Source organism: Apus apus, chromosome 1 (genome assembly GCF_020740795.1).
Source record: "Apus apus isolate bApuApu2 chromosome 1, bApuApu2.pri.cur, whole genome shotgun sequence".
NCBI classification, from domain to species: Eukaryota; Metazoa; Chordata; class Aves; order Apodiformes; family Apodidae; genus Apus; species Apus apus.
The window spans coordinates 136,127,771-136,140,562 of NC_067282.1; the positions used below are offsets into that span (position 1 = coordinate 136,127,771).

Genomic DNA, 12,792 nt, shown 5'->3' on the forward strand with positions numbered 1-12,792 from the left:
TGTCCCACAAAGTGTTGATGCATTATTGAGAGCAATAGCAAATTAGCTCATTAATTCTTAACAGCAGTCTGAGCCTGCAGAGGCAAGCCTGGGTGGGAAAGTCCTTAAATCTCTGTCAGCATTTAAAATCTTTTTTTTTTTTTTTTTGGTTGGTTGGTTGGTTTGTTTTCAGCCACCATGGCTGATCCTCCTGTTTGAGTCCCTGTTCACACTGTTTAGTAGCTTCAGTTTTCCTCAGCCTGTATATTTTGCGTTCGCTAGTTCAGCAACAAAATGCTTCCCAAGTTCTGTTAAAAAAAAACACCCCATAAATCAAAAGCAAGATTATTCTACTTGAATTTCCATCCTATTAGTGCATATCACATGTTTCTTCACAACCAAGAAAGAAGAATCTGACTTTCTGAACGAGCCACTTTCATGAGGATTACGTGGGATTAGCATGGGCGGGGAGTTGGAGAAAACCACACAAACTAGAACAGCTGGCTCAAACTTCACCTGGCAAACCCCATAATATCCAAGACTGGTTTATCTAAGTTCTCAGTGTTCAGAATGGAAATTTTCTAGCCTTTTCCAGCCACTGATTTATACCTTATACTGGGCAACTCAGACTGTAGCTGAGTTATGAATCCATATTTTCAGCAGTGGGCCTTCATCTTTATGCTATTTAGTTCCATATTACTCATATTTGATCACCCTGTGCAATCGTGTGTGATAGTGCTTTCTGTATTTTTTTTGGTCACTCAGGGTTAATGGAGAGATCCCCCCACGCAGCTGAGATCAGGCCATGGCCCAACATCTCCAAGGGATTATTTGCATCAGCATACACAACATGTCAAAGCATCATGCCTTGAGCCTGTGAGCACACTGACAGGGCTTGTGATGTGACAGGGCAGATCAGTCAATGCTGTAGAGGTCTTGCCAGTAGTGGGTAACATGGGTTAGCAATGTGGTGAGGGTGAAGAAAAATCAGTGTATGGAGAGATGGAATATCCCTCTGCCATCACCGCGAACATTGACTTGTGCCCACAGTGTGGGCATTGCCAAGTGGCTTGGAAATATATCCACATTTTAGGAGCCAGTACCACTCATCAGGCCATCAACAATTGTTTCCAGTCTTTTCCAAATTGCAGTTTGTTAACTAGTAACTAAAACTTGAAGGAAAGAAGTCTCAACATCTAAAACTGAAGTAAGGCAGCGCTCTGTTTCAATAAACTTCAAAGTGGCATTGAGGGTTTTTTTTTGTATTGTCTTTCATAAAGGCATTTTCTTCCAGATTGTATTAACAAAATATGTTGTTTGACAGATATCATCTCAGCAGACAGGTTGCCTAATCTGTTTTATTGACAAATTGACTTATTATTTGATCAACTTGAATATAGTCTTCAAGATACATTTCTATTATTAAAAAGTAGACAGAACGGAGAATAATGTGTTTAGTCCGTCATCCTCTTTCAGCTGTCATTTAAATGCTGGTGTGTCTGTAAGAAAAGAAGAGAAAAGAAAAGTTATATAGTTGTTTTGATCATGCTGTCAGAATTGTCTTTATGTCTGTGGGGGAATCGCCTATGTAATTTCTTCTTCCTTGATACGATAATATATTGACCTCCCTCTTTCAGTCAGAAGAAAGCAGGTTATGGTGGCTCTACCCACCACCTACATGAAGTTTCATATTCTATCAGAAGAGAAACAAAGCATCTCTGGGAGCCAGAATCACTTATACTTCACTTCCCCTGTGTTCTTTTTCAATGGGACCTGGAAACAAAGTGAAGGTAAAAGGTTTTCCTCAATGAAGTCAGAAATGCTTTAAAAGAAAACAAAACAAAACAAAAATAAATTTCCAGGCAGTTATATTACATTCTTTACATTAAAGGTGTGTAGAGGGGGGCTGTTGGTTATGTTTATTTTTGAGTCAGTGAGCTGTACTTCAAAAGTTTCAAAGATTTAAAGAGTATTTAAAAAAAACTTAAAATCCAGATTGATTTGGTTACCAAGGTAAATGTGTCGGCTTGAAGATTGCTCTTCAGCTGATTGTTTTGAGAACCTTGCTTGTCCTCTCACCTTTGTTGCCTGGTTTTGGTGGAAGAAATCCCACTTACTCCTGCCCCTGTGGGGCTCTGATGTGCCCTGAGTTAGTGCACGAGCCCTGCCACAGGTACCAAATCAATTATAAGATCAGACAAGATTCAAATGTGGACCAACAGAAAAACCTGCTGTCTTTAATAGTTTGCTTTTAAAACTTAACATCAGAAAGAAATGAATACATGGGACTATGGTACTCATAAAAAAACTTCCCTCCATTTAGTTAATTTGCAATTGTCCCTTGCAATTTGTTCATTTGGAATTGTGCTCACAGTAGGTGGAGCAGCTCTATTGAGGGTAATGAAAAAGGTCATGTTCTGTATGTTTTTAATGCCCCTGGATCCAAATTCATTACCAAAGATGAAAATCTTACCCCTTTTAAATCAAATGGAATGATTGGGAGAGTAAATGCTTGTACTGAATTCTAAAAAATGTAGGTAGTCAATACAAGGTAAAATTATTTTATTATTCTTCTTGTTTAATTCAGTGCTTAGGTATGTCCTTAAGGGGAAGTTATGCTTGCTTTTGAGCCACAAAGTCAGTATTTTTTATAAAAAGAAGGCCAAAATTGAAACAGTTATATATGTAATCAAGGTGTTCTAGAACGGAGAGCAAAACTGGGCTTTGAGCTGTACCACTCCTGGCCTTTGTTCAGCAAAGCATAGATATGACTAATAGAAACCTGGCCAAGGAAAAAAAAACAACAAACCACTCACAATTTGTCCATCTTTAGTGTTTTTTTTCCCCCCTTCCTATTTTTTTAAACCAGACATTTAGTGCCATGCTTGCTTGAGAGCTTTTTCCTGTAGCTAATAATACTTTGCACTGCTGTAGTGCCTTTAATCCAAAGATCTCAAAGTGCTTTGCAGGCATTAATGAATTAAGCCTCATAACACCCCTTTGAAGTAGGTATTATTATAGCAGTCTTAGAGATGGGCTGAGTAATTTTCCTGAAGTTGTAGAGCAAGTCTCTGACAGAGTCAGGAATAACCGGCCGAAGTCCTGCGTCTCAGCCTCTTCTCTATCCGCCACGCCATTCTCCCAGACTAAGTCTCTTAAATAATTTTAATTTTAAATAATTACTTTGATTTACTTACTGTATTAAAGTCATATCTCTGTTAAATATAAGGGGAGGCATTGATTTATCACTGGTGGGTTCGCCATTCACTGCCTGTGAAAGTTGCGCTGATAATGTGAAGTTAAACTGACACAAATCCCTGTGTGGGGATGCTCTTGCAGGGGGGATAGGAGGGTTGTTTTTTTTTTTTAGGGCTTAGTTTGAGCCCGTGTCTTCAGGCACACATGCTCAGTGCTGCACAGCTACATGAGTGAGGCTGACACCCATCCACCCACTCCAGTTACTGGTGCCCTGGCAAAGCTGTCTGGTATTAACGATGCTGTTTCCTGTGGGCAACGATTCGTGCTGGGAATGGTCCTGTGTACAGCTAGAACTGTATCTATGCAAGCAGTTTAAAATCTTTGTGGTGGACCAGCCTTTCTCCTTCCTGATGTTCTTAACTAAGACTAAACATATAGTTAGGACAGGTCTAGTGGGAGGTGTCCCTGCCCAAGCAGGGGGATTGGAACTAGATGATGTTTAAAGTCCCTTCCAACACAAACCATTCTATGATTCTATGACTTAAACCAAGCCTAATTTACTTAGCCCAAAAAGCATCTCCAACTTTAACTAAAGATCTCCATCTTTAACTAAAATGCACTTATATCTTCAATTAGGTATGTACCATTCTAATGCTGTTAAGACCCAGCTGCATGGAAAGGCTTTCTGCTTGAAATATTTTGGACTTCATGGAGAGGCATACCTTGATGTGACTTTAACCTCTTCCTAATTGACATGGCCTCCACAGGGGCTGGGGCAGAGCCAAGCCTGATTTTGGCCAAAGTAACTTTTGTGCTGCCTCTGGCAGCAATTTTAGAACCATCTGAAAAGGTAAACTGGTATAAGCCTGCAAAGAACCAAACCCACACTCAATAAATTTTTCCTCTCATGCCAAACAGTTGGCTTCAATTATGTTCATGGGTCAGGAATGGCCATTCCTTGGTCCTGCTGTCACATGCCCTCCAGCTGCACAGTCCCAGTGCGGCAGCAACAGCTGAGTTCACTGGACACACACAGCGCTCTGAGCCAAATCTGGTCCAAGATGGAGAAGGACTCCAGCTGAGCACTGGGTGCTCTCCCTGCTTCTCTGGCCCCAGGCAACTGTTGTGCCCTGACAAGACTGCTCTGCCAGCAGGAAGCCCAAATATGCTACAAAACCCCAAACCAGTAAGCACCAGCTCATCACTCAACATGGCAGATACAGCTGGCCACAAGTATATAGATTTATATGGTTTTCAGTAGCCAGGCCAGGCGTGGCACGGAGTGAGCCAGGATGGGTAGGAAGTAGTGGAAGGGGAGCGCAGGGGGAGTGGGAGCCTGTGGCCAGGCTGCACTGCTCCTGAAGAATGATACCAGGGAACCTGTCAGATCTCTTTTGCATTAGCTTTCAATCAGATTTACTTAGTGGAGAAAAAGCCTGACAGTGTTTGCTAACTGCCAGACTTGCTGGTCCATCTGGGAACAGGGAAGGGAGGCTGCTGCCCCTTAGTCTGTGTAGCCCTCTTAGCAGGAAGGTTTTGCTGCAGGGTGTAGCTGATGCTCACAGTGCTGCTGGCACCTCCAGCCTTTCCGAGTTATGCCAACGATGCTGCAGTACAATTATCTTTTTCCTGTTCATATCATAAGCTTGCAAGCAACTTCTGATTTCAGTGCCCAGCCATCAGCACTACCGTAATACCAACAGACATAAGCATAAGCATCCGGGGACTGAATTAGCTACTCCTGCTATCTCAAGCCCACCAGTCTCAGGCTCTAGATCACTTTGATATATATTTTTACAACTTACTGTACCTTTTCAGTATGCGCTTTCCACTAGTTGGCCCAAGAGACACCATTCTTCTTCAGCATTGCTTTGCTATAATATTTCTGAGTATTTATTAACTGCAAACTTATCGTGCACATTCTCACTCTCTGCCAAGGTCACACCACTGTGCTTCCTTGTGAGGCACACACACTTTCCATAACCTTTCATGGCTTCTGTGGGGGGGGGGTCTTTTCACCTTCCTACACACATATAGCTTTGTACGTTACTTTCTTGGTAGGAATGTGCTAATTGTCACACGTCTTTCTTTTTGAAATAGATTAATGTCGTAATTATCCTCATTTTCTTCCTTCCTGCTGCAGGCAATTGCTGGAATGCTTTAGCATTTTTTGAAAAAGAACAACAACAACAAAATAAGAAACAATAAAAAACCCCCACAACAGAAAATAACCCAAACCACCAAAACTAAACAAAACTAAACAAACAAAACCCCTCAACACCCCACAATTTGTCTAGGGAAAGAATTGTTACTATTCCCATGCCTAGGCCATAATATCACGTAAGCATGAAACTCTAGAACAGTTTTAGTTCAGCTGCATCTTCAAGATTTCGCTGGTCTTCATTCCCATTTTTGCAATGTTCAGCCCTGTCCACTCATATTACAATATAGATAGAACTCCAGGGTCATATTTGTTAAAAGTGCAAAAAAGCAAAGTGCCTCATCTCAAGTTGCAGATAAGGTTTCAGGCACACTGAACACAAATTACACCTTGATTTGACAGGCACACTGCCCAGTGTGGTCATGTCTGTTCCTCTCACCTTTCAGGTAGACAGGTGCACCCTTCATCAGCTGTTGATGACAGTAATGGATAAAGGGACTTTAGGGGATTACAGGACACTGACACATTATATAGCATTTCCACTTCCACTGGATAGGTGCTACATATGGCTATGTGCGGTAACATGAAGCTGTAAGAAAACAGACCTCTGGTTTGCTGACGAGATGTTCCAGGTGCCACCACACTCCCAGGAGGAGCACAGAGGACAAGCTGGCAAGCAAGAGAAGTGTGGGTTGGTTCATAGGACCTCCACCAGCTTCCTCCTGCTTCCCCAAATATTGCCTTTTCCCTTTAGGAAATCTGGAACCATAGAATGGCATCTGTCAAGCCGTAGGCACTTGAGAGTAAGCACCCATCAGAATAACTTACTGTCAAAACCAGGTACAAATTCATTTCATCCCACTTTGTGCCATATGCTGCTGTCAAAACTTCATGAACTGTTTAGGCAGCATGTTGGGACATTTTGACTAACTAGGAGCAGAGATATTTTCTTCATAGCTTTGTGTCATCAGTGTTTATAATCGGGTATTTCCCTGCATTTGCTTTGGTCGAGGAACTGATAAGCCTGTTGAAAGCAAACGTAACTTGGGAAAGTGGGCACGTGCCAACCCTCTGGATTCAACCATCCCTGTTTATGAGGTACCCTGACTCTGAACTGGAAATTGCACTGTCCTCCTTTGTTCAGGAACCAACTTTTCTCCTGGTCTGACACTTATATTTTAAAGTTAGGGGGAATTTTTTTCCCATGATTTGACAAAAACCTTTAATTTTGAAGCAGCCTGGTAAGCCCAATCTAAATCTCATTTTTCACTCCTTGAGCTCAGGTGTTTTGTACTCCTGATAACAAAATCAACTGGCACACCCTTCACTTTAATAAGTGGGAAACAGACCACAGTATAGGTAAAGAACACATTTGCTGTTTTATTGGTGCCTTGCAGGGCAATAATACTGAAAAAGGGGAACGCAAAGAAACAAAAAAACCAAAACCAAAACCAAAAACCCAGGATGGTGGCAACCCACATTGTATTTTTTTTAAAGAGTCCATCAACTCCTTTTTTTTTTTTTTATTTATTGTGGCATGAATGATAACATAAAACCAAAACATGAAAATATACAACTTATATTACACTATGTGTTATGAACAAAATATAAATCTATAACTCTATGTTATATTTACATAATTATTTCTTTTATTAAATTTCAAGTGAGATGGTAGGTTGCACATACTTTGTTTTAAGCTCCAGGCATTTGATTGTCTCTATTTTTTTTCTATTTTCATTTCACTTGTAAAATCCAAAATGTTAGAAGGAGTAAGAGATTTAGAGCCAATGGAGCTATATAAATACTGTTTCAGCGAACCAGTGACAAAAACACTGGGGAGTAGAGAAATCAGTCAGTAGAAAAAAACAAACTTGACATGTTCTTCAATCTGGGAAACCGACAAGTTAAGATAAAGTTGAAAAAATGTAAATATAAACCAAGCTAAACAGCCAGCCCATGCCCTGTGAATTGAGGATACACTTGAATCCACATCTGGTGAATTATACACAGTTCTTTGCAAAATCGAAGGTACGGTTCTATCGAGAAGTGGGCAGACAAAAATACTTCCTATCCGATATATCATGCCCTTAAACATACGAGATACCAGAGAGTCGCCATTCATGCTAGCAGATGAATTCTTGCTAAGTAAGGTCTACGTTTCCATGGAGTATAATTATTTTTCATGTTACGAACGTGATGTCAGAGGCTTCTTCGGGGACAATAACAGCTCATCTCTTTGGATTAAAAAGAAAAAGCTCTGAAAATGTGTTGTAAAAAGGTTAAAGACAATTTACTTTCTAAAAAATGATTTAATTAAAGAGAGAGTCTACTGCAGTAACCAAATCTTTGAAATAATGTCTTAGAAGAAAGAATTTCTTCCATATGCATTCGTAATAAGAGGATTTGGTTACAAAACTAATTAAATGCTATAATAATAGCTAGTGTTCTTTTCTCGGGGCCTGATTAATATAGCGGAACGGTTAAATAAAGATGTTAAATGCACTTAAAAATCCTATTTTACTAATATAAGGCATGAATAAATTGAAAAAGGATATACTCTGTGTTATTTAATTGAGCTTAGAAGCAAGTGCCTCAGTTTTTTTTCTTCATTCTCTTCCCCTTTTCCCCACTGCTGGTGTTGTTCTTTTGTAAGCTTGTGAGACGCACAGCGTGAGCGCCTTCCCTGATTTAGGAGGAGATGGCCTGTACCCTGCTGCCCCACTGCAGCTCCCCCAAGACCAACCTCGCTCGCCAGGTTCCCAGGGAAGAGGGGAACGGAGCCCGACTCGGCATTAGAGCCTCAATGCGTTTTTAGGTTATTACCATCCTAATCTCTTCTAACCTGTTTTTTCTACACACTCCAGGGCACAGAACCCAGGAAAAAAAAAAAAGAAAAAAAAAAAAAAGAAACAAGACAAGAAGATCTTTTCATAAATGTACGTTTTGTTTAGGGTTTTTTCTTAAGAAATTCAGGAGGGACAAACGGGTTCATTTTAAATTCTGGTCTTCTACTGCTGAAGGATACATGGGCGCTCATCCTTAGACCCAACAAAACATTGTCACAGGTGTTAAGCATTTTGCTAGTTTGGGACCCCAGAGCCTTTTTCTGTTTTGTTTTGGGGTTGGTTTTTTTTCCTGTTTTCTTTTTAACATTGCTGCATTGGTTTCAACACCCAAATGCAGGACATGGATAGTCTGCTAGAGCTACCCATTCAAAAAGCCTGACAGAACGCCAGGCTCTAGCACAGTTTCTCAGACAGAAACGTACATGGTAACAGAATCAGCGTTCACCTGAGCCCCGGCCCAGACCATGGCAGGGAGTAACATGGATCGCTCTGGAGAAGGGCTGTGTCGTGCCTTCCATTGCCAAGAGCAGAGCTCAGTCTGGCAGTTCTGGCACAACCTTGGAATGGGAGCGACCCTGCCCACGGAGACAAGGTTCCCTCCAGGAGCATCTCCTGCTGCACAGCCCATAGTTTGGGGCTGAAATTTGGTCCCACTGAAGTCAAAGGGCCTTTTTCCCATTGACTTCCCCAAGGCCAGTTTTCCAGCCCCTGCTTCTAAGACTTGCTCCAATCGATCATGCCTGCCACAGTGGCACCTACCTGGAGCTAAAACAAAGTATTCTGGTAGCCCAAAGTGACACAATTAAACCAGAGAGTCTCTATAACATGGTGGAAATCAAGCATCCAGCAAATGTGAGGTGAACCCACAAGAGTCAGAAGTAATTTGTTCACAAAGACAGGGAACAAATTTTAAAGTTAAAAAAAAAAAAAAAAAAAGGAGCAAATATCTGTTTTCACATTGTACATAATAACGATATAAAAAACAATTGTCTATTTTTTTCCTTCTTATCCAAACAGAGTGCTTAAAAAAATTGGCTCTAGATGACTGGTGTAATTAAATAACTAAAATGAGTGATGAGAGAGCAGAAGTTAATTAAGATTGAAAACAACACTCCCATTAATTCACTCCATCATAATAAACATCAGAAGTTGACATGGCTGGGGCCAAAATTAAAATAAAAGAAAGAGGAATGGTGTGAGTAGAAGAAGAAGCAATTTGTTTTCATATGTATATATATATATTTATATATATATAAAAAGGCAAGGTGGGGAGGGGTATCCATTTTAAATAGCCTAACAGCTTCATTTGCTGCACTGCCAAATTAGAACAGAATAAAATAAAGTTAAAAAAAGGGGAGGGATAAAATAAATTATACATAATTTACTAATCTGGGAACAGCTGACCATTATTATTATTATTATTATTATAATTACCATTACAACACTAGCAAGAAGAGGCAGTTCAACTGAAAAAAAACAAAACCAAACCCAACACAGTTATAAAATACAAACAAAAAGAACCCTCTCTGACATGGAGGATATGATCAGCTACTCCAAGCATAACTTCAGAGCAAATCTTCTGAGAGAGAGAAAATAGAAAAGAAATTTTTGAGGCAGAGGTGGAAACCAAAAAAGGGAAAACAGGAAGAACAAAACAGATGATGCAGGGTAAAACTATCACACATCCAAACTTCTTGTTGGAGTATTGTCCTAAGTCTTCAACGGCATTTGCTTGTTTGCTTTGCACAAGATCTGCCGAGGTCAAGTTACACTTCAAGTGGGATTTTGAGAGGCACGGAATGACCCCCCACATCCTCCTTTCCAGTGTCTCCTCCTACCTGCCCCTTTCATCCTGTACCTGGACTTAAATGGCTGATGGCACCAAGGACTCAACTTGCCCGACTAAGGGACCATTTGCAAAATCAATGTTGCCAAGTACTGAAGACCACATTTCTAGTGAACATTTGGGCTGGGATCTCACTGGCACCGAGATAGACAAAGTTACTTTTACACGTTAAAAGAGAGAAGGATTGCAGTGAGTCTCTCTCTAGGAGCAGGAATTTAATGGGGAGCACAATGAACTCTCAGAAAACTGACTCAGAGGAAGGCTTTTGCCTCAGTACAATCCTAAGACTTTCCTTCCCAGGCCAAAGAGGAGCTCCTTGATAGCCACTGTTTGAAATTAGGGGTAGCCTTTTTGGTTGGTTGGTTTAGATCTAATGCTTCTGTCTTGCTACATGAACCTGGGTCCTTCTACAGAAAAATCAGACTGAGGAGACGAAAAGAAAAACACTTTTTCATTCATTTATATTTACTTCTCCCCCTCGCCATAAAGCATAACATTCAGTTACCTTATGGGAAATACAAGAGGCTAACTTCTGCTCAGGATTACACCTTCCTCACCCAGTTGCTGTTGCCCAAGGAACACAAAAACTGCCCAAGCAACATATCTAAGAGCTCTAGAACAATGCTGAAAATACTTTAGTCCAGAAGAACAATTTTTCACTTGTAAGAGCCAGCAGCTAGGGAACTTCAGTACCACAAAGGTTTAAGTTCTTACATGCCCACTTTGACTATGGAACTCTCTTCAGAGCTATTAGTCTTTCTTCCTATAGAAACATGCCACTGCTAAAAATGGATTTCTAATTTCTGCAAGTGCAAAGGAGAAAAAAAATGTCAGTTTAAAAAAAAATCGCATTTTGAATCAGAGATCAGTACTCAGCCACCCTGAAGGTACAAGTTCATCAAAACAGGGCATCGTGGTCACCTAAGGACGCTCAGTGAGAAGGCAATGTCTCCAGTTGCCCTGTCCGGGGCAGTCTGGACAAGCCTTTTTTATGTTGTACATGCTGCCACTTGAAGTGTAAATTAAAAGCAAAGGCTCCTTACGGACCAAGTCATTTGGAGAGTGCAGGACTTCATTCTGGAACATGCTTTTTGCTCACAATAGTCCAATATTATTCTTATTAGTACCATAAACACACACACATGAAAATCCAAGACCGTAAAATATTTTTTTCTCTAAATTTCTTATGTCTCTCTCTCTTTCTCTCTCTCTTTTTCACCTGAGAACGGCACCTACAGTTTCCTTTAAAAAGCAAAAGCAAAACCAAAAATATATGTCTAATCTCACCAGCTGCTGGTATATCAGGTTCTGCAAGGGATTGTCTAAGATACAACACTGTCCTAACTTGAGACAGAGCAGGAAGCAGAAGAAAAGAAAAACTAAACAAAAAGAAGAAACCAACCAAAAAAAAAGCAAATTGGACTAGTTCAGCGCTTTAGTACAAATTTGGCACTTGCTCAAAGACTCAGTATGGTGTGCAACTGATGAAGAGAAGTCCTCTCTTGAAAGGAAATAATTGCTTGTTGGGGTTAACAGAAACAGACTCCCCACTTCCTTCCTTGCCAGCCACGCGCACAGGCACACACGCACTCACACACACACTTCTGACCCAGATTTGCCAGGGAGGAGGAGGAGGAGGAGACAGAGAGGGGTAAAAGGAATTTTATCTTTTTTCTTTCCTGTCAGGTGCATTACCAAAAAAAAAAAAAATTTATTTCTCTTTAAACTGTAGCACAAAACAACAAAACACATTCACAAGCCACTTGTTGGCACTGTGTACCTGAGTGAGAATTTCTAGAACATTGTAGAACAAACAGCCATAAAGTTTATTTGAAAAAAAAATAATAATAATAAAAGGTCGACGGGTAAGACTTCAGTGCTTGGGTATAGCAGCTGAATTACTGGCATTATTTTACCCATAGCTTATATCATTCTGTTGTTGTCGTCGTTGTCTTTGTTTCCTTTCTTCTGAGCCTTTTTTCTTCTGATGCAGGCTGATGTCTATTAGTCAGCTGATGTCCCAACTAGTTAAGACTAACAGTTAAAGTAACAGTCAGTGTATGAGAAAGTTAATGTGCTTGGCCACTGGCAAGGATAAACCAGATGGGGCGTTATTTATTTTTTTCTTTTCTGCTTGAAGTCCTGTAGGTCACGAGATATTTGGACCCTGATCAGTTGGCTTGCCCCGCAATGTGGTTTTCACTGTCACTGCCATAGTCCGCATCAGGGTCATCCTCTTCCTCATCGTATTCATCGTAGATTTCTCCATTGACGTCATCGGTCTGCATCTCCTCCTTGATATGAGGCTCCTCACCTTTGATGCCGTAAGTGCTCTGGATGACGGGCATCCCGGGCTCCGGGCTGCTGGACACGCTCGAGTGCTCGGAGGGCAGATGTGGGGAAGGCATTCCTGCCATGGCAATGGCTCCTGGGTAAACTACACCTGCGGTGGCAATGGGAATCTGTGCTTGTTGCCTGCCATGGAGAAAAAGTAAAAGGACGTTTGAATGCTGGAAGGAGTAAAGGGATGGCAAGTACAATAGCACTTTGCAAGCCCACAGCATGTGCTCTTAGGCATGCAGAGGAAGCTCCTGGATGGCCCCTGCAAGACAACCCTTCTATCAATATTCCAGAAACACTGACTGAGGCTCTTGAAATGAACATCAAACCCAAAGGAACTTAACTGAGCACAAAACCCTATCTCTGTAAACATCTGTACCTGTACTACAGGAACAGCTGTACCTGAACTACACAGCTTCAGC

The 12,792-nt window shown here is 40.9% G+C and overlaps 1 protein-coding gene across 8 annotated transcripts in view; it reads right to left on the bottom strand.

Annotated features, from left to right (window-relative positions):
- Positions 1–6,694: 6,694 nt before the first annotated feature.
- SOX5 (SRY-box transcription factor 5) overlaps positions 6,695–12,792 on the bottom strand; it is a 631,122-nt gene continuing 625,024 nt past the window's right edge. For all 8 annotated transcript variants that reach the window (XM_051632715.1, XM_051632706.1, XM_051632698.1 and 5 more), the window contains one exon: positions 6,695–12,505. In XM_051632715.1, the coding sequence (XP_051488675.1) occupies positions 12,202–12,505 (304 nt within the window). In that variant the 3' untranslated portion in view covers positions 6,695–12,201. The remainder of the gene's footprint in view (positions 12,506–12,792) is intronic.